General features: G+C 35.2%; 1 protein-coding gene across 1 annotated transcript; it reads right to left on the bottom strand.

Annotated features, from left to right (window-relative positions):
* Positions 1–599: 599 nt before the first annotated feature.
* PPP1R42 (protein phosphatase 1 regulatory subunit 42) lies at positions 600–22,099 on the bottom strand. Its single transcript, XM_021555718.2, has 9 exons — positions 21,972–22,099; positions 20,626–20,828; positions 19,232–19,398; positions 18,655–18,793; positions 15,962–16,078; positions 10,874–10,991; positions 9,516–9,599; positions 8,151–8,299; positions 600–732 (listed from the first exon to the last, which is right to left on the bottom strand). Exons 2-9 carry the CDS (start codon positions 20,752–20,754, stop codon positions 688–690), a joined length of 948 nt encoding a protein of 315 aa, XP_021411393.2. The 5' UTR covers positions 20,755–20,828; positions 21,972–22,099; the 3' UTR covers positions 600–687.
* Between the last annotated feature and the right edge of the window lie 297 nt (positions 22,100–22,396).

The raw sequence follows: 22,396 nt of genomic DNA, 5'->3' as shown, positions 1-22,396 counted from the left end.
AGGAGGTTGTGACAGGTGAGGGCTTTTTTTTTCTCTGAAGTAACAAGTGACAGGACAAGAGGAAATGACCTAAAGTTGCACCAGGGAGGGTTTAGATTGGCTGTTGAGAAAAAATTCCTTGTTGGAAGGGTGGTCAAGCATTGAAACAGGCTGTCCAGGGAAATGGTGGAATTACCATCCCTGGAAGTGTTAAAAAATGTGTAGATGTGTGGTTTGGTGTTCACCACACCATGGTTTGGTGGTGAAAATGATAATGTTTACAGTGGGACTGCATAATCGTAGAGGTCTTTTTCAACCCTAATGACTCCATGACTCTACTTTGAACACGCCTCCTCACAACTGCTGAGTACCGTATAGGGAAGGGAGCAGCTGCCAGGTAAGGCACTGGCTAAAGCCAGTTCATTTCTTGAGGAAGCTTAAAATTAGGCAACCAGTTTAACCTAGCATGTGCTGATGTTTTTACACGCTTTTGAGACAAAGCATTGCTTCTAAATAGATAGGTAGTCCTCTTGATTTTCCCAATGTTCTTAGAAAGCAGTGTTAAATTCAACATACTTAATTTTGTCTGGTTTTGAGATTAAAAAGACACGGACAACATATCCAAAGGGACACCGGTATCTTTCTTTGTAGTCTTTGAGGGAGAAAATAAATAATGGCCAATTCTTCACATCCTGTAACTTCTGGCTTTTAGAATTTAAACAATTCTGTCGCTGCTTGAGATTCCTTTTCAACCTACATCAGAGAGATCAGAGGAGACAGGTAAGATCTTCATGTCACAACCGCATGAAAAGCACCTATTGCTCCCATTGCCATTAACACTTCCTTGGAGCACTTAACATTTCTGTAAAAATTATAAGCAGTGTTATCAAGTGTTGCTGATTAAAAAAAAAGATATTTAACTATTTAAAGATTATTGGCTGTTGCAGTGAAAGCCCTTTTGTTTTTTTCACCAGTGCCAAACCTGGAACCAGAATATTCTGAATTGACAGAATCTGTATATTTGTGGTATTGTGTATCCCTTTATTACAAAAATTACTTCTTCCATGGACAAAAATGTTATTAACATTTTTTTTCCTACATAAATGTGTATAATTTAATTTTCAAGTCCTATAAGAAAAAAAATCTTATTAATAATCAAAGCAATTTCTCATATAAATGAAATCAGATAAGAGCCAGTATTTTATTCCAAAACATTTTCCTACAAACTATGTGTAACTGATTATACCCAACTTTACTAGACATGTAATCAGTGGTTACTATGGCAGACTAACATATTAACTCTCCAAGAAAGGAAGAGCTTATTGATTCAAAACTCTTTTTGATTTGAAGTATTAGTCTATTACATGGATAATTTCACAGCTGGCTTGGATTTATCTTGGTTTTGATGCAGCAATTAATTCTGCTCAGAATTAAGAGAACAGAAAGATGTAGTCAGTCATTTCTGTAGTGTCTGGTTACAGTGTAGTTTGATTGAAATGGTAAGGTTCAAATACAACTTTTTTAGCAGGGAATTCCTAGAATTCTTCAAGGCCAAGCCACTTAAAATTTAAAGAAAAAATCAATGTGTTTTTTTTTTTTTCCTACCAAAGTAAAAAGTAAAAGGTATTGTTTCCAGTTACAGTATATAGCATTTATAATTTTGTGTCTGTAATTAATCAGGTTCACATAATTAATCATTTTCCTCAGAGCTCTGTTAGTCAAGAGAGCTACTCTGCACACCACATTGAGATAAAATTAAGAAAATCAGGGAAGAGGACCTTTCAGTTGCACTTAAATTTTACCAGTTACACTCTGAATACAATCACATACTATCCCATATTAACAGATCACATCTGAAACCATATCCTGAAAAGTCAATGGGCACATCTTGAACACTGACAGCTTTCTGGCTGTTTTTTCCCCCTGTCTATCTCAGAACTTTTGAACTGCATGGCTTTTAAAACTGCATCACAGGCAGTGTGTACTGCTTTATACCTGCATATAGAAAGAAATAATACAGCATTAGAAAAATAGGATTTTTTTCTTCAGCTATGGATTAAAAGTTCAAATATGAGCTTTAGATCAGTAACTCAAACACTATATGTTCACATGTTAAGAATATGATAAAAACATTATCAAGGGAAGGTATTTGGGCAGCGATGTCTAATCTTTTTCCTTTTTTACTTCTAACACACCAACAGGACTGGGTAAGCTCTAAAAGCATTGGAATCTTTACTAGTAAGGCTTGGTCTCACACCTCTAGGTCCTAGGAATACTTTTTGGTGGTGGGAAATTCTACCAACAGTAGATGATGACTGATTTAGGAACTACTAAGGTAAATCTGACATATCCAAGTCTTTGCAACTGGATGGGATACATCCCAAATGCTGGAAGTGAATTCCAGGAGGTATAACTGCTACTAAGGGAATTAGTGGTTGCAGTGCTGTCCTCCAAAATGTAGTAGCTCATCTTGCTGGATGAGAGCAGTGACTGTATTTTCACCTCAGGTTTATAAAAGCAGCTGCTTTCAACTTTTCAGAGAAGGGAGTGTGCCTACATAATGTGTGACCAGATACAGGAAGGCAAATATTGAAAGAGTGTTTATATCATTGCAGTAAATTAGATTATTGGAACTGACTGCAACAGAATTATACTGAAATTACAGAATTTATTTATATATTCCTACTCAAGCAATGTCATCCCGTTCTTTTGAGAGTTTTAAAGTTCTTCTAAAAGTTCCTATGCCTTCTGATATTTACATATTTCAACTGAGTTTTCTCATGCATGTTCACATAAATAATGATTGTTTTGCATTCTTCTTCATGGGTGGAGAGAATTGATGGACTGTTGGTTTGACCAGTGTGGTTGGAGAGGTGGCAGTTTCACCTTCCGATCCACTGTCACTTTTGCTATTGTATATATATTGGAGTCAGAAAATAAAGTTGCTTTTTTTGGGTTCTTTTTCTTTCCTTTTACATCTAGCCTGCTTCTGTGAGTTATTTTGTGTCACGGTATGACAAAGCAACAGTCTTTATTTTAACCTCAAATCACTTTTTCCAACTCTCATGGACTTAATGTATTTTAAAAACCTAAAAACATAGCATTACTTCTTTAACAGTTTTCTAATTAGATTAATATTTGTGTTGTTAAAGTGATATTTATAATTTTTCAGTCAGTTACACAATAAAAATGTGCAATGCTAATACAACAGACCAAAAATGTTATGAAGTTTGGAGGTTTTATCTCAACAGTATTCTAAAAGTATTGACAACAAAAATCTAAGGATAGGAAAAACTGAACAAATGAAAAAATGAAACTGAACATTTAATTTATCTAGTTACTATTAGTGTGAACATGTAACACCTGAAAAATAGATAGGCAAAGGTCTGAGTTTGCTTTTCGTTTACCATCCTAAAATAGTATTTCATTCCTGATACAGTTTTGATGGACCCAACTAACATCACTAAGTAGTCCCCTCTCATTCTGCATTCTGTTTAAAATGTTACTGACTTACAGTTGGACTCAATGATCTTCCAACCTACAGCATTCTAAATACTCATGTATTTTATGTAGAAGGTTTCAGACAGTCTGGATTTCAATGTTCTTGAGAGCATCTGGCATCCTGCAGCCCCAGATGTGCCCAGCTAAGTTGCTGACCACCTACTATGGCTGACAAGTCACACATGCCATTTGGTTTTCTAAACGTCTAGGAAACAGCCCCTATCTCCTGGAAGAGGAAGCAATCTATTGCAAGCAAATGTGCCCCTGCCAGACTGCCCATCAAGAATGTGTCTATGCTCTATCTGGTCAGCCAGACATGTAGGAGTAGGCACAGTCTAGCTGGCAATCTGCTCACCAGCAAATGTGCTCTCTGTCTGGTTTGCAAAGAATGTACTCTTTTCAAGGGCACAGGGGGTCTATCAGTGCACGTGTTCTGCCAGCGTGGTTTAGATCCTTACTCCTCCTCAGCTTTGGGCACAGGCAGCAGCACAGAGAACTGGAGTGGGGAGGCAGGGCATGGCCAAAAAGGCATGCCTTTTATCACTGCCTTTAGAACACTGGATGACATGGCAGTCTTAAGTACTACAGATTTCACGTATAGTAGACCTATCTTCTTGGTTTTCTTAATTACCACTACTGAAAGAAGTTGAGGCAGAAGACAATGCTATTGTTTGTGTCTTGTATGTTTGTGATGACAGTTATATTTTTCCTTCTGAACAGAGTATGAATGATCATGGGGAGAATCATCCAGCACCACAGTCAGCAAGGCTGTAAACATAGATACCAAAAATGCCACTAGGCTGAAAATTACTGTAATATTAATTATGTCTCTGCAAAATATTTACACTCACTTTTATAGGTAGTGCATATTCTCCACAAAAGGAAAAAAAAAAAAAAAAAAGGAACCAACCACTAAATCTGTCTGAATTGCCTGCTGAGACCTTACAAGGGCCACAGTAACCAGAAACTTCTAATACCTGACCTTCATTCAAACGGCTCTGCTTCAGCAACCCTATTTAATTTCAGACATTGACTTTATCTCTTTATCCTTACACTTTATCTAGCACTGTGGTGACTCCTTTCATATCCTATCTCATGGCTGAATAATTCAAAGGCAAGTAAATTCCTTACATTTCTCTTCCACAGCCTTCAGCACTAATAGCTAATTGATACTTTGTAGACTTCACTAAGAAGATGTTTACATTTTTCCTTCAACACCATCACCAAGGAAAGGCAGTGAGACGGGCTGCTGGAAAAGGTGCTCCATATCTGTTCTAAGCATGCTCTTGGCTCTGGAAAAGTGCTCCAGATGGTATCTCTAAGTATTTAATGCACCTAATTCTGAATACCTTTGGAGTGCTTGGAAGCTCTTTGCTGCTAAAATCAACTTGAGGGTGCAAAGATAAAACTGCCCTGGTTTATATCTTATGTCTGTATTTCTCCTTCTCCTGCAGCCAAGACTGAGGATATTTTTTATTTTTGAATTTTCAGATGTTTCCTGAAATTGATATTCAGTAAGCAAACAAGAATTTTTGCTTCATCCAGAGGTAATATATTTCCCCACCTCCCTCTCAAATAAGAGAGCTATATTGTGTAATGTGAAGTGTATGATTGCAAAGCTTATGTTTTGGGTATACATCATTATAGTCTCAGTATTATTTGGCCCCAAAAACCTGTCATATAATAGGCCCTAATAATTCTATTTATTCTAACTAATTCTATAATTCTAACTAATGCTAGTTAGATTCATATAAACAAAAGTCCAATATACATGCACAACATGCACATTCCTATCTGTTATCAAATATACATTATCCTGTGTAGATTTCAAACCATACACATCACTGCAACTCAGGGCAGTGATAAATATTTAATTAATTAAATACAATGTTCATACAAGCATCTGCCTAAGAAGAGGGAGAACTAACATTGTTCACTGCAAGTTCCTTCTTTCTGGACTAGAACTGGAAAGGCACATGATGTGCATGGTGGCAGCAGAGTGGCTTATGCTTAGTTGGCACAATCCAGAGTATTTATTACATGCTGACTGTATAATTTAAAGATATTTCCACATTGCTAATCCTCTAACATACGATGGAGGGACAAAAGGTGACTTTCCCACCACATTCTGAATTGCTACAAATACCTACCACAATATTTAATTTCATGAGTAAGGCAATGTGGGCAGAAACTGCTGGTTACAGATTAAGTTTACAACATCAAAATTTCAACAACTTCTCTACTCAGGGAACATTAATAATGGTGTATCCCACTGGAAGATATTAGATATCTTTAAAATAGTTAAGTGATTTGGTTTCTGTTAATTACTTCCTGCCAATATCCATAATTTTCTCTGAATGCTCAAAAGTAACTTAAAATTCAATGTGAAATTGCTATTGTTTTTATATCATCAAAAAAAGAAAAAATAATGACATATTTTAGCAATCTACTAATAAGTGGCTTTTTTCATTGTTCAAGCTGCATGCAATCCTCAGTGGATCTTAGATGTATGGTTAGAAAGGTATTTAATGCTTGTTTTTCAGTTTCCAAGGTCAAACATCACCTAGTATGTATGGGGAAAGAGGAAACATCTGTTGGAATAATTTATTTGACTAACACAGAGGTTAGGATTAAAACCCACTAATTTTTTTGGTCCTATACTGAATTTCAATTAAACAATACAGGTATTTGTTCAGTTTGAAAAAATTTCCTTCCTTTACTTGTGGGCACATTCATGTATATCCTTAATTAGTGGATCTGGCAGGGGAATACTATGATTTGTCTTTTTTTTTTTTTTTTTTTTGTATCTGTATAAGCTCTGAGAATGAATATTTCTATTTTTTGAGGTTTGGGACTTTTTTCCCCAATAAATGTTCTAAAGAATTCACAAAACTTCAACTCCCAAGACTCTTTGGTTTCTATGGAATTCCTTTACTAGCAAGATTAAAATACATCTCAGGATCAGTGATTACACATGAAATTGTAAGGTACAGCAACTTTCAGCATCTAAAAATAAAAGTTTTTACAAGACATTACAAGTTTTTAGAAAATATTAAATGCATTTCATCTGACTGCAATTTCTTCTAACCTTTCTGTGAAATCAAACTAAAATCTACTAGATTAACAGTAATTAAAAAATTACTTAAATTGTTTAATTTGCAAATGTAAATTAATAAAAATATAGAGATATTATTTCAATCAAGTATGGAAGGTGCTGTCTTAGCCTTTCTTAGGTCAAAAGGGATTTCAACAGAGCCGTGATTGTATTCCAGATTTTTAATATTGGAAAAATATTTTGCCAAGCAAAGAAGCTCAACAATTGGACATCTTTTTACCATTGTAAAGCAGAATCAGAATGCTTTGTCTCAAAGGGAATAGCAGAAGGTCTTACAGGAGAAAAGATATTGTACACGCACGTTCCATTCTTTTTTAGGACTAAGTGAAATGATAAATGCAAAACACAGTTTTACTCAGCCTGGCCCAAAAGACAGGATGCTAACAGAGATGACATGCAAGCTGACAGAACACTGAGCATGTGAACAAACCCATCTTACAATAGAATTTTAAAAATCCCAACTTTTATATGGCATGAGTATTAGTCTGTATCCCTCTACATTTCAGAAGCCTGTACTATTCACTGGAAAATAATAGTGTACTACTATAGTAGTACTAACAGTATCACTTTTTATAATAATGAGTACGTTGTTCCTGCAGTTCTTGTTTTTAACTGCTCCACTGCTTTGTGCTTTCTGAGTAAGAAAAAAAGCTCAATAACGGGCATATATATGACAAATTAATTTTCTTTTTTGGGCTAGAATATATCCATTGTCATGTGATGAACAAAAATTATTATTTGAAAGGGAACAGCTTTGTGATTTGCAATTCTTCTTCCCTTCTCAACAGAAAGGTAGCTATTTTTAATCAGAACAAACAATCAGAAGAAACAAAACTCATAGAATGGAAAGTGGTAAGTTGTCAAAAATAAAATAGCATTAAATGTTGCTCAGTTAATTTGTCAAACATATTAATAAATTCTAACTTGAATGTAAAATAGAAAATAGAAATTCTAACTAGAATGTAAAATATGTAACTAGAATGTAGAATAGAATACTACATTTACTAATTTAATTACAAAAAATACCTGTGTTAGTTGCATGTATTTATTTATTTTATCGACAGCATTGTATAAATGATGGGTTTTTTTTTGGTTGGCTAGTTCAGCTGATAAGTAATAAAACTGTTAAGTTCAAAATAGCATTAAAAATCTGGGAGGAGCAATATTAGGCCCCAAATGCTTAACTATACTATTGCTACAGGTGAAACTAGAGCATGGTTGTTAGAATTAAGCTGTAATGATGAAAACTGATTGTTTCTCCTTCTCCATATGATTCTGTGCACTGTTCACCTGGTCCTCACACCTTAACTTACTTCTGAGAATTATGTTCAACATTATTTTACCTTTGTGGAAAATTATTACAATTAAATGCATATGACAGAAACTAGTATTATTAAAGTTACTACTATTAGCTAGTCCACTGATTTGTAACCAGAAACTGAAACCTATTATCCTGTCTTTCAAAGAAATAAAGACAATAAATATAAGATGGTTAAAAAAAATTATTTCTGACAAGCAATAACCAGCATAACTAAAATAAAGTTGAGAAACATACCTGAGTTTTCACCTGACTTCTTTCAAGGATTCTTGGCAGAGGTTTTCTTTCAACTTTCTGCTTGTGAACCAAATCTAAAAAATCTGATTTTTCTTTCACAGAGTGACTGGATCGAAGAGGAAATGTGAAATTAGCTCTTCCACAGTCAACTACAGAAAACAAAAAGAAAAAAGGATTAATTCAATATCCCAAGTCAAACCATATGTATTTAATATTCTGTGTGACTGATTACACTTTCCAATATATCTCGTTATAGAAAACAGTGTATTGAACCTTAAGGTAAAATACCTCAAATTTGATAATTGAGAATGGAAAACTTGGAATGGAGTTATGGAAGGTGCCACAAACACTGATGAAGCTGAATATTAAAACAGGTATTCCCATTCAGGTAGAGTTATTTGAAAAGGAAAAATTCAATTACATTGCACCTTCTTATATCAGTAGTTATTCAGAAGACCATTTCAAAACCATTGCCATTTACATATGGCTTCCAAACAATGTGTAGATTCCAACTATTTTAGGGCTGGTGCTGGCAGGCAGAGCATCAGCCTTCATGTCTTCAAAACTTACATATTAGTTAATCTTCTGAAAGCAATAGTATAAGTGTGCCCAATTTTATTTTATAAATATAGTAATTCAAACAATTTTGAATAATTTCAAGTTAGATGTCTGGATCCAAGTCCTGCAGGATGGCAAGACATGCTGTTAAGTCATTTATATTTTAACCAGCAGTCAGCTCTGTAACAAGCACCACCTTCCCACCATTTTAAAAAAACTTCAAAGTTGTATTTCAGGTTATGCTTGAGTTTTCCCCATTTGAAGAACAGGTTGCCTTTAAACCTCAAAAAGGGCTTAAGGCTTTTTTACCTCCCAGACATTTTTTTTTCTTCACAAGTTTAAAACTTGACCTTCTGCTAGACATGTATCTTGCAAAGGCCTTTAAAAGGACTGACAATATACAGAGATCAAATAAGTATCAACAAATAGACTTTAAAAGTCTGATGTATTTAGCGCATATTTATTCTAGAATGCCCAACATTTTTAGAATATGGAAGTAAATGTGAATATTTACACAATAAAAATGCACTAGCTACTCCTTTCCATAATTCTGGGAGACTGGGATGTGAGGAAAAGAAACTATATATGAACTAGTGCTAAAATTAAATTTTATATTTGAAAAGCTCAATTTCTACTCAAGTCTTTTGGACTCATCACTGGTACAAGTGTCATAAACAATTCTTAGTATATTTAGTTTTAGATGTAATTTTATGACTTCTGTAAGTTTTAAATAAGCATGAAGTAATTGATTGGTTTGTTTATAAAATTCTACATAGGCTGCATGTTCATCAGTCATTCTTTCATTACTTTTGTTTCTGGCAAGTCTGGAGGCTTTCCAATTCATTAAGAAACGTCTTTTCATTTCTTGAATTTCATTCCCATCCAGAGATTCTGCAAAAGAGAACATTTTCTGTGATACAAAGTGAACTAAAGGGCTATACAAAGCTGTAGGTAATGTGTATTGGCTCTATATTAATTATCTTCAAGTCTTTTTTTCCCTTTTCTATTATTTTGGTAAAGAAAAGAATACCCAGTGAAGACTGATAATCAAATTCAAGCTGCAAGAGAGAGTTAACATGTCTTAATTACAAAAAAACCCTACAGTTTTTTTTAAATTTCCAGGGAAATATACATATTTCACATTTGGTCAAAATGCAAGACTTTCTATAACATTCTGCAGAAAAGTTATGCTCTTACACAGGGTATAGATAGATGCAGAAATCCAGGTGGAGAGGGAAACTGCATGTCTTAACAATCAAGGAATTCTACTGATCATGGAGACAGTCACAGAGATTTGCCTCTCTAAGGTTAACTTTACTCACTTAGGTGCCATAAACCTTATGCTCTATGATTCATTGGTTGCATCTGTATTTTTGAGCCAGCCCAAATGAAATACCTCATGTGGCCACAAATTTAGGTTGAATTAAAACTGTCCTAAGGCACTGTTATTTTCATTGTGCAGATAGGCTTTTCCTAAATGGCCAGTATTTCATGATCTGAGAAAAAACAAGTTCTGTAATTATAACTTTAAAAAATAATTGCCACCTTTATCCAAAAAAGTAAAAAATTAGCAGATTTTTAAACTTATTTCTACAGTATAAATACTTAGATACAGAAGAATCAGTTTCTTCCTTTCATGGTAAAATTTTATGCAAAATAACAATATAAACTGCACCATAAGGGCTAAGATTAACAAATACACACACAACATAAAGTGTGAACTGCATATAATGATATGGAGTGGAAGGATGAATGTTATATGACAAATTCAAACACAGTAAGATGAGATATGCACAACCACCACTGTACAATCAAAACACTTTAGCAACTACTACGAATTGATAGGGGAACAGATGAAACAGATCATTGAAAATCAGTTTCACAACATCTAGAATATGAACACAAAATACTGTATTGTAATGATGTCACCAATCATCTATTATAAAACAAATAATTACTACTACTAATACCAAAAGCCAAACAAGATAGCTTGTGAAGCTGATTACATAAGCAGTTTTAGCTTTCTACATAAATTAAAAATTCATTATTTGATATAAATATCTATAGCTGTGTTTACATGCATAGCACTACTCAAGAACAACTAATTTTCAGTTGTTTCCTAAAAGAGTGGGGGTTATGGGTGGGCTATTGATTTGATTTTTTACCTAAGGTCAGTGAATGTAATATAATCCAATCCTTGTACTTTGGCTGTTGGCAGATGGGGTTTCCTGTAAGATCTATTCTGCATAGTTTTGTCCATTTTTTTAATACAACCTCCAAATCCTGCAATTGAAACAACAACAGAACATAGTGATTATGTTTTCCCCTCCAGAGTAAAATTCAACAGTAATGTAATTTGTTCAACCAGGCCCAAATCCTGCACACAGAAATAACTTCAATTAGACTATTCACATGTATTATGCACATTAAGAATGTGCATTTTCAAACAGAGTGGTCCACAGCATCCCCTGAATATCAAAATTGCACAGAAAAAACAATGATGTTGGAATATGCTGCATTTTTAAGGATACAGTAATGCCAGCTAACAAAATGACCACTTCAATCCCACTGATAAGCACTCAAGGCCTAGGAACTACCAATGAAAAAATTCCTATTATACACAATGTCTGTTAATGCATCCCCGAGGTCTTACAGAGCCCTTAAGAGTATCAGCATGTGGAAGAAAAATTACTTTATACAGATAAAGTACAGACTAAAAGAAATCCACAGTGAACTGCCTCTCTCTATATATGTAGAACTGTATTTTACAGGAGAAACAATAATCCCCCCCCTACCTAACTGTGGGTGGTCAGTTGCAATATTGGCCTACACAGTGAAATTAGTGAAATATACCTTTCCCCATCTCTGTTTCTGTCTGGTTACCCAGGGGCAGTATGACCTAGATGAAACTACTCTGTCTTTCAAATACAATAAATTCAAGTTGAAAACATGCAAAGTTTATCAGATTGGTCCTTTCTATTCAGACACCTTACTTTCTGAAATACTTTCTTTCCAAAATTTAATTTAACTATTATTCTTGACAGGTTTTCCTTGTATGTGTGAAAAGCTTAAGGAGGGATTCAAGACAATAGGTATAAATAGGAGAGAGGATTTATGTTCTACTGTTGTAATAGTTTGGAAAATTCTACTAATCATGCTGTGATGGATTCTAAACCACAGTGTAAAACTTTGTAGCGTGATGCCAACAATGAAGTCTCTAGCAATGTAGATATCTCTTAGCTTCTGCAAATTTATAAAATTGCTTGGGTAACACAAGCAGGGAGAATTGTGCTTTTGCTGGCTCATCTCCCTTGGTAGAAAATCCTCTTGGAACTGTTCTATCGGTTCTATAACACATTTAATAAAAACATGTGGAAGAGAAAGTGGCAGCACAGCCTCATGCCTCCAAACCATATAATTTTTGGTCTATCTATGATGATGGTGATATCACCTATTGCTATTCAGAGATAAAAATGTATTTTTAGAAAACTAGAGAGCAAAAGTCTGATTCTATGACGATCAGGACTGATAAAACAATGCAAGAAACTCTGAGGACTAGTCCACATGAAGAAATGTTAATAATTCTTGTAATGTTATTCAGCAAAGCTAAATCAGTATGTATCAGGATAGAAATGTGATAACCCTCATAGTTTAGGTGCTAATCACAAACAGGACTTTAGGGGCAAAATATTTTAGGCTAGACTTACTAAAAAAAATAATTTAGCAAGTATATTTATTTATCCTAAGCATTCAGATACTATAATTGAAGTCTGTAATGTGTTCTAGATTCCATTAGAAAGAATTTTCCCAAGTAATAGTTTTGCAACACGAAGTTGTCTATTACTGAAAAAAAATGTATACAGTTTAACTTTGATGAATGTATACAGAGTCCTGTAGATTTTTGTTAGCTGTTACTTACTTGATAAATGACCCAGAACATGCTTACTCCAGTGTATGTTTATCTAAGAGCACACTAATCCTGTGCTGAAATATGATTACCCTTTCGATACGCTCTAGTTGTTCATTGCCTTCCTGTCTCTAATAAAGTGCTTTCACTTCCCAGCCTTTCAATAAGCTGTACTAAAGGGACCAGACACTCTTCTGGGCAGGCTCCGTTTGATAAATGATCATGTCATGCTATCACTTTTGAGGTCTGCTGCAAAATACTGACGAGCAAATTATATTCCATCGGGGAGGGTGGGGAGGGGGAAGGGCAAGTGCCTGAGTAGGCAGCTGTAGTGCTGGCAATAACTTTCTTACCAATTAACAGTGGCCATTTAAGAATTGGTATTTGACCAGTATGCTCCAGTTTTTATTGGAAATGTCTAATCCAACTGCCCCAGCTACATCTACAGACAGCCATTTGTCACCAGTTTGATTACCTGTCATAATCTATTTGAGAAAATCTATAATTTTTCTCTTGTTCCTGACTCAATTCTAAAGCGAATGAATTCATCTTTTGTGATATCCTCTTGTCATAATCAATACTGGCCAGAGGTTGAATAAATTAAAGACTTGGGAAATACAGATTTTTCCAGGTATTTCTAGCTATATTTTTTTCTATCTATCCAAAGACTCACCTAACTCATAATATTTCTAAAACTAATAAACTTAATAATTATATTCTGACTTTTTGTAAAAAGGAATAATTGTGGGGTTTTTTTTTAATAGACATAATGTTTTAAAAAAATTAATTCTAACCCAAGTACACTGCAGTCTAGAAGACCTTGTGATCCTGACTAAAACAAACCAGAATCTTAATACAATGAATAAATGAAATAGCAAGCAATAGAAAACAAAGAAAAGCCAATCCTATTAGGATCAATTATATTCTTGATAACTGACCTGAGACATACTTTTTGCATATGGTAGGTAGTCATAGTTATTTTGCATGAATTCATAAAAATTACTTGATTTTCATGTCTACTGTTCAGACTGCATTATATAAACTTCAGTCAAGTGAAACAGGGTCATATGCCTTGATGTCTGTTAATTATGCTAACAAAGCCCTGTATTAGCCATGACCTTAAGTGCTTGAATTTATCAAATTTATTAGTCCTAATTTTCAATTATGCTGAAATCAAAGTGGCACAGGTAAGAAAGCAAAAGAATATGGATTTTCATAATAAAGTGAAAAAACTGAGAGAAATGTTTAAATATAAAATAATTATACTAAGTACACAAAAGTGAGAAAAGTCTACATGAGATGGTATTTCACGCATTTCTTATGCCCTTCATATTTTCCTTTCTCAAAGATTCCATGTTATTCCTGCAGTTCTCCAGACCTGCTCAGACACAAGCAGCTCCTCTACAGCTTCTCTTCCCACCAGGTGAAGCACAGCTAGGTACAGTGCTCTCCAAAACTTCCCTGTCATGTGACACTGCCACGGTGTCTGATTAATGCCAGACATTCCTAGGAAAGTTCTTGATGGCAGTGATGGCAAAGAAAAAATGGGAAAACAGGTGATATAGTGCTTTTGGCATGAAAAATAAGTATGCATCAGAGTTTTGATAACAGAGGGGCAAGAGGGAGGAGAAGGGAGGCAGCTCGTGTGGGAATGAAAGAGCCTTTGCTGCATGCAACAAGTGCAGTGAGCAGAACCAGTTAAGGGTATAGAACTGTAAACTCCTAAAACACTTGCAGCTTTCACAGCCGTAGAATAATGTATGCCATACAATAATGAAATTCAAGGATGCAAAAAAATTGAAATATACTCAAAACTTCCCTCAGCTATTTCTTTATACAGTCAGTGACTGCATAAGATTGTTCTCCCTCTAGATGTCCACTGTGAGCTGAAGCCTCTTACATGGAGTTAAAACTTTTTAAAAAATACTTTTCATGGCTTAATGCTTTTTTCAACAGTTTGGTTTTTATTTATTTAAGAATTTATATTAGTGAGAAGTAGAGCCTACCAAAATGCCTTAAATCCCTTAAAACTCGTAAACACTTGTAGCTGGAAAGTTGGATATCCACCTGCATTACACTGTATATTAAACACATTGATATATTAATTAATTTTACAGGTCTGCAAAGATATGAATAGAAACACCCTGTTCCGTATATTTAAAAAACTGGAGATTGTTTAGAAAACACACAGGACAGTCACTTTCAAGATATACTGGAGCTTAATACGAGTGTAATGGATAGCAAACTTAAATGCTACTTGTATCATTTTTCACCAGCTGTGACTATATAACATAGAAATCTTCAGGTCTAACTGGTTTGGGTCAATGTAATTCTGGTTTTCCTGATGATTAAATAATGAAATTTAATAAAGAATAAGAAATATATACACAGTTACTGAATAATGCAGTAATTTTGTCCTCTTCTATTCTGTTTCAGAATATATTCCCTTTTTCTCTAAGATACTGAAAATGCTGTCTCCAAACTGGCATCCTCATTCTTAAAATTCATTGGTTCTTTGGCTATGACAATTTTCTATTAAGATCATCACAACAAAAGTATATTTTATTTATAAGAAAGGAACAGCCAATATACACATTTTTTAATATGTTTTATTCAGAAATTGATTCCTTTTAAAAAGGAAAGATTTGGGGAGATTGGCTATTTGAAAAAAGCTTTTTGCTAGTTTGATGTAACCAACATATTCAATGTAAATTTAATTATTCAGCAAAAGCCTACATGAATTAAATCACAACTGCCAGCCAGGACTTGATAATACTTTGTATTAATAGTTCTGTAGTAAAAAAGAAGGGTATCATTCAATATTTTTCAATATTATAGTGTAAAAAATGAAGAGTCCAAATAGACTAAATTCATCTAGATAACTGATAGGTTATGCATACAAAATACTGCAATCTTCTCATTAGTAAAGAGAAAATTGTCTCAATGATCTGTTAAAACTGTGCTGTGTTCTCAGAAGTAATAAGAATAGTTATTTTAATAATTACTAACCAATGAAAGTTAAGTTTACTATGGAAATAAAATGTTTATGCAAACCAGAAAAGAGTTTATTTCAATCAAGACTTTGTCTTCGTGATTTGAGTTACTATTTAAGCTAATTTATTTCAGTATTAATTAATAAAATCATAAATTTTTACATCCTAGGTAAATACTTCTCCATTTTTAGTCTCAGTAAGATTTTTACATGAGAAAAGACAGCATGCTTGACAAGCCAGATTTAGTAACTGCAGAAGTAAAATTTCTTTCTAGTTATATATTTAGCGGTAAAGATGAATGTGACTAATTCCTGAACACCCATACTTAACATAACAAATATTTACTTTAATACCTTCATATGTTTAAGCTGATTGTCGACTGCTTTAAGATAAGAAAGATTTCTCAAAACTGCCAGTTCTTCTAATTCATCAATGTTGTTATTGCTGATATTCAATACAGACAAAGACTTCTGAAGGAAGAAAAGCAGAAAAAGAATTTTTTTCATACTATGTATGAGTCAAGTTGTAGTTACAGAAAATTATCTTAAAAGACGAACATATGAAGAAGAAACATGCAAACACCACCTCCACATATCATATAGATTGTTTTATGTTGGCATTCCACCTTGTCCTAAAATGCAATTTATTTTGGTTTTGAAGTGAAACCAAATTCTCAATTATTTCAGAAATTCTTAGTAAATACAGAATTTTTGAGGTTTTTTAAACACGTTCAAAGTCTTTACAGAGTTCTGCAAGTGCACTGAGCTCTACTTTTGAAGTATGAAACTGACTGCCTTTTTATAGAATAATAGAATGGTTTGGGTTGAAAGGCAACTTAAAGATCATCTATTTCCAGCCTCCTGCAATGAGCAGGGACACTTTCCACTAGTCCTGGTTGTTCAGAGCTCTATCCAACCTGACCTTGAACACTTCCAAGGATGGGGCATCCATAGCTTCTCTGTGCAATCTGTTCCAGTGTGAATTTCTTCTTAATAGCTAATCTAAACCTGCTCTTGATCAGTTTCAGGCCATGACCCCGTGTCCTATCACAACAGACCCTTGTAAAAAGTGCCTCCCCAGCTTTCTTACAAGCTCCCTTTAGGTTACTAGAATGCTGATATAAGATGTCCTTGGAACCTTCTCCAGGCTGAACAACGCCAACTCTCTCAGCCTGTTTTCATAGGAGAGGTGCTCCAGCCCTCTGATCCTCTCTGTGGCCCTCTCTGGACTTGCTCCAGGTGGTCCATTTTCTTTTTATACTGTGGGCCTCAAGATTGCATCTGAACTGCAGAACTGAAGCCTATATACGCTACCTATACAGACTCATTTAACAGCTGGACTACACTACTTTTCTCTCAGGCTTGATCCTACAAACCTCTTGGTATCCATACCTCTGATCCTTACCCCTTCTCTGGAGCAGTACTGAGCCACATACTGCACTTTGCCATTTGTAAGAGACAATAGTTACAGAGATCTTTGCATTTTAAATAACAATCTAAATGTCTTTCAGTTGTTTATCTTGGGAAATACTAATGTACTATCACATAAAAGGAAAAAGTTTATATCTCTAGAAAATGAAAAGTGACTCCTAATCCAGTGAGTTTAGAATTATACAAAGTATAAGGCTTCCCATTATTTGGAAAAATTTCAGCAGTTTATACAGGAAACCTAACCCCCTTCAAAAATTTGACCAAAACCTACATTGCAGATGGAAATTACCAGTATCATCTTGATAACACAATTCATAAACTTAATCTTCTCAGTCAGATTCATGACATTGTCGTCATCAAAACATTTGCCTGTGGTACACACAGAATTATATGGCCTCATATCTCTTTTATCTTTAGCTCTTTTATCTTTGACACCATTAAAAGAGACAGAAACAGATTAAGAAATAAAAAGTTATGCTTTAAAAAAGCTCCAAACACTTAGCACTTAAAGGCTAAAATAGAATATTTTATTTAGCCTCCACAAAGATGCTGTATCATCAAGAATGCAAAGCTGTTTTATAGAACACAACAAAAAACCCCACATCAAAAGGCCTTAAATAAAAGCCACAAAGAACAAAATCTAGACCAGGCTGCTGAAAAACATGGAAGAAATTATTATATGTTATTATCCTGGGAAGATTACAGCTGTAAAACTTCCCTTTACTTTGATAATTTCTCCAATATAGAAGGAACAAAGCACAAATGCTCTCACAGTAATGACTCATTTCTATTACAGAAAAACAACAATATGTGTCTTGGATTACATAACCTCAAAACAGGAAAAAAGAAAGAGCTAGGTCAAATATTTATGATATACATGTGAACAAAAGAACTCAATTTTTAGTGAGTTCTTCGACTTCACAAAAAAAGGCTCATCAAACCCTGACTACACTGTGGGAGATACAGCAAGAGGAATTTTTATAGTACAGAACTATATCCATTAGCAAACAAATCCTACTTTTTAACCTCTTCAACTATATGTTTTATGAGCAATTAACATGTTGAAAGACAACTACAAAGAGATTTCCTGAATTCTTGTCATAACACAACATAGAAGAACTGCAGAACTAAAAATGATTGCTTTTGATTGTGTTGTTCTTAATATCCAGGAAGAAAAATCTGTTTGTGCCTTTTTTCCCATTCCATTTTTCTACAGAAATACAAAAGGCAATAAATAAACAACTATACCAATCATATCAGTGCAATAGCAACAAACTAATTCACTACAATTGAAACAGACTAAGAAAACTAAGTGATAAATTACACCCCCTTTTTTAGTTTATTCACATTCTGTTGGTACAGGGCATCCACATACTTCCTTAATTCCTCTCTCTCTTGATTCTTCTCATTTTCACCCTTCATAATGAAAAAAAGATGAAGTAGAATTTGCTGGACACTTTATAAGAGAATTAGAGTAGTAGTCTCTTGGTAGAATTTGAAATAATGTCACCAACTGGCAAAGGAGGAAAACACAAAGTGATCAACTCCTAATCATTTTTCCTAAAAATACTGATTTCCTTATAATTGGCTCATTGTAATTCTCAAAATATACTTACTGCCAGGGAGTTAAGAGATACTGGATCAAACAGAAGCTTTTCACCAAGAGGGAGATGTTGACTTTCAATATGTAGCTCCCTCAGTTCTCCTACGTTATCCAAACCCTCTACTACAGTGATATAGTTACCTCCTAAATACCTACAGAATAGAACACAAAATAGATTTAATATTCTTTGAAAGTAAGAGCAAACACAAGGCTTCAATATATAGAGAAAAATATTTTCCAAGCATTATTAAATAATATTTGGAAATTATGATAGGTAAAGTAAATAACCTAGCATACAAGTAGAATATACACGTAACTGTTTCAAGCAGTTTCTTGCAGTTTCATCTACTGCTTTATTATTAATATTACTAGACTGAAAAAATAAAGTAATTTAAATGCAAATATACATGTCAAGATGATATGTCATTACTTTTATCACAGAACATCTCGTAAAAAACAATAAGCAATAACTTCTATTTGAAAAGCAAAATTTAAGCGATGAAAGAACTTTAATGGCTACATAAAAATTTTTCTTATGTGTTATAAATATTCTTTTTACTAGTAAAATAAATACATTATTTTCAACTTACAGTTTTTCAAGTTTTTTCAGTGATGAGAGATTTTCTATACTTGAAATACGATTGTTCTGAAGGTAGAGGTGTGTTATATTTGAAGCAAAGTCCAAGTTCTGGATTTGGCTGATTTTGTTATCATATAAATACAGAACTCTCAGATTTTTACAGAAAGAGAGGTCACCCTGAAATAAACAATAACATGCTACTTAATGTTCAGTCACTGCCTGCTTCTGGAAGCTATTGATTGTTCTTATATTTAAGTTCTGATGCATGATTTATAAATTTTCACCTTTAGTAAGCATTTTGTAAAACTGTTTTTCCCAGAAAAACAGAGTTATTATATATTGCCAGTTATCTACAGATTAAAGGCTGAAATCTGTCATTACTATTTTGCCATACAGAATCTGAGGACTACAAGCATCACCAGCAAATACAGCAGATCCAGTGTGACTTCATTCCTTCCCCTTCCCTGTCTTCATCAGATGGATTTCAGAAAAGCCCAATTTTTTGCGTAGTTGTCTCCATTAAACTGCACTGATGTAACTGGAAACCAGTTATTGGCAAAGTATTGGTTTTTACAAAATAATTATTGGTTTTTACAAAACCTTGCAATTCAACCTATTTTAATATATTTCTGAACTCAAGTTTACACTCAAATGTTGAGTTTCTTTGAACATATTCCTATGAAACAACTAAAAGACAACTCCTCATGAAGGTTTCTGTAAAACTTTGCTGTGGCAGCTGATGAAGCAGACCTCATCAAATGGACTGATCCCGTGACTAACTCGCTATGGCTGTGCACAGGAGTGGGCTGAATAAACCCATTTGTTTGCAGGATCTGTTGACACAGAACAAGCAATTTCTTCTTGACTGAAATCACGCTTTTAGAGCAGAAATTCACCACAATCAAAAGTTGTTCAGGGCTCAGCAGTTTCCAAATTTACTCATATCTTCAGGGGATCTGAATTAACTCAGAACTTATTGAAACTTGTATACATTTCCTATTATTAAACTCAGAGGAAGGAGGACTGAGTTAAGTTTGCAGGCTTAGTCTTTGAAAATGAAAAGCTCATGGATTATTTTTTAAATGAGTAAGCCCCAGGGAGCAATTAAAAAAAAAAAAAGTGTATTTTTAACCTGTCTAATTTGAAAAAGCCACTACACCAGTCCAAATTTGTTAACTCACTTGGGTTATTTCCTGTTTCTGAACTCTCCTTTCCTTTCTCAGACTTCCTCTGAAATTTAAGGAATAAATCACAGATAGATTGAAAAGACTGTGCTGTGAGTTAATAAATTTGTAAAACTTGGCTTTCCCTGTTTGTCTCTCCAACAATGAACACTTCATCATAACAGTAACTCCAAACATTAGAGTAGCCAATTTAAAAGGAATAATAAAAAATAAATCTTACTATTGAATCTATATTTTTATCAGAAAAATTCAGATGAGTTAATTTGTGCACATATTGTCTAAAATCCTCTTCACTACAATTCTTGTGACCGGTGTTTTTAGCGATCAGGTCCATTGTTAGTTGAACCATGGTTCTGTTATAGGTCAAGCTGCTCTACTGCTTCTTTTAATACTGTATTCCACATGCTCTTCTAAGCAGAATGCCTTAAAAACAAAAAGGAAAATGTTATACTATTTGTAACCCAAATCTTCAGCAAAACTGCATGTGTATTTCAAATCTGACATATCCTCACCAATGTCCTTTTCATTTACAGTGATACTACGTTGCTTATAAAATCCTACCCCTTTTATTACTGATATTTTACCAAGGTTTTGGTGTATTAATAAATGTTTAAAGCAATTTTCTATTTGATTTGTTGATTCAGTTTGCTTGTATCGTAGTTTTTGTCTTTTTCATATAGAAATATGTGCACAATGCTCCACAGCAGGCATAATTCTCACACATAGTAGCTAGCTAATGGAAGCTTATAATCTGATTATAAATTAGAAAATACAGAAGACTCTAGAACAGGTTTTACAGGCTGTGAGAGGTGGTATCAAGCTACAGGACTCTTTTATATCTGCACAGCACTTTTGTCATGCACACAACTGTGTGTTCTGCTCAGTCAAAACCTGTGAGTTTTTCCCACTAAGGCACATTATAGAGGCTCTCATAATCTCTATATTTTTTCCAAACTCTAGCTCATGTAAGTGAGCTTATAAATGACAGAATGGGGGAGAGGGGAGAAGGCAAGCGGCTAATCTTGAATGGATGCATAAATGATCCGAGAATAAAGATACCCTAATGGGTATAACTTAACGACTCGGAACAGAAAGGTCACCTATTTAGCCCGTACATATACCAGTGTATGGTATGTATTATAGCTTATACACAAAAGCCCCACATTAGTGTATCAGAAAAACCGAGGAGACAACAAAAAGGATCCCACCGCTAAACCTCATACAGAGAATCCTCCCTGCCAGCATGACAATTAGGAGAAACTGAAGAACAGCCAAGATCGAGGCTGTGAAGGCAGAAGAAACTTCCTTTCTTAGTAAACAAATCGGAAGCTCAGTACCTCTCCTTTATCCACAGGGGATTTGCCTCTAACTTTTATTTTAAAAAGTGGGGATGAAGAAGAGAGGAAAGGACATTGTGGGTTGCTGTTTGTCTATTGTGAGTTTCTTGCTTTTTATATAAAAAAACACCTTTCAGAGCCCCTTCCCGGATCTTCTTCCAAACCCAGCAGAACAAGCGAGGGAAAGCCGGGCAGTTCTCCCTCCCGCGCTGCCCCAGCTCCTTCCTACCTACGGCCGTGCGATTTCACACCGCCCTCCCCGTCCCGCGGCCCCGCCTCCCGGCAGGGCCGGTGGGAAGGCGGCTCCGAAGGCGGGCGGGAGCCGGGTCCCGCTCCAGGCCCCTTCCCGGGGCTCCGCTCTCCCCGTCCCGCGGCCCCGCCTCCCGGCAGGGCCGGTGGGAAGGCGGCTCCGAAGGCGGGCGGGAGCCGGGTCCCGCTCCAGGCCCCTTGCCGGGGCTCCGCCTCCCGGCAGGGCCGGTGGGAAGGCGGCTCCGAAGGCGGGCGGGAGCCGGGTCCCGCTCCAGGCTCCTTCCCGGGGCTCCGCCTCCCGGCAGGGCCGGTGGGAAGGCGGCTCCGAAGGCGGGCGGGAGCCGGGTCCCGCTCCAGGCCCCTTGCCGGGGCTCCGCCTCCCGGCAGGGCCGGTGGGAAGGCGGC

This window comes from Lonchura striata, chromosome 1, assembly GCF_046129695.1.
Source record: "Lonchura striata isolate bLonStr1 chromosome 1, bLonStr1.mat, whole genome shotgun sequence".
Classification (NCBI taxonomy): domain Eukaryota; kingdom Metazoa; phylum Chordata; class Aves; order Passeriformes; family Estrildidae; genus Lonchura; species Lonchura striata.
The sequence above is the reverse complement of the archived record's forward strand: the minus strand, read 5'-3'. Positions and strand labels throughout refer to the sequence as shown.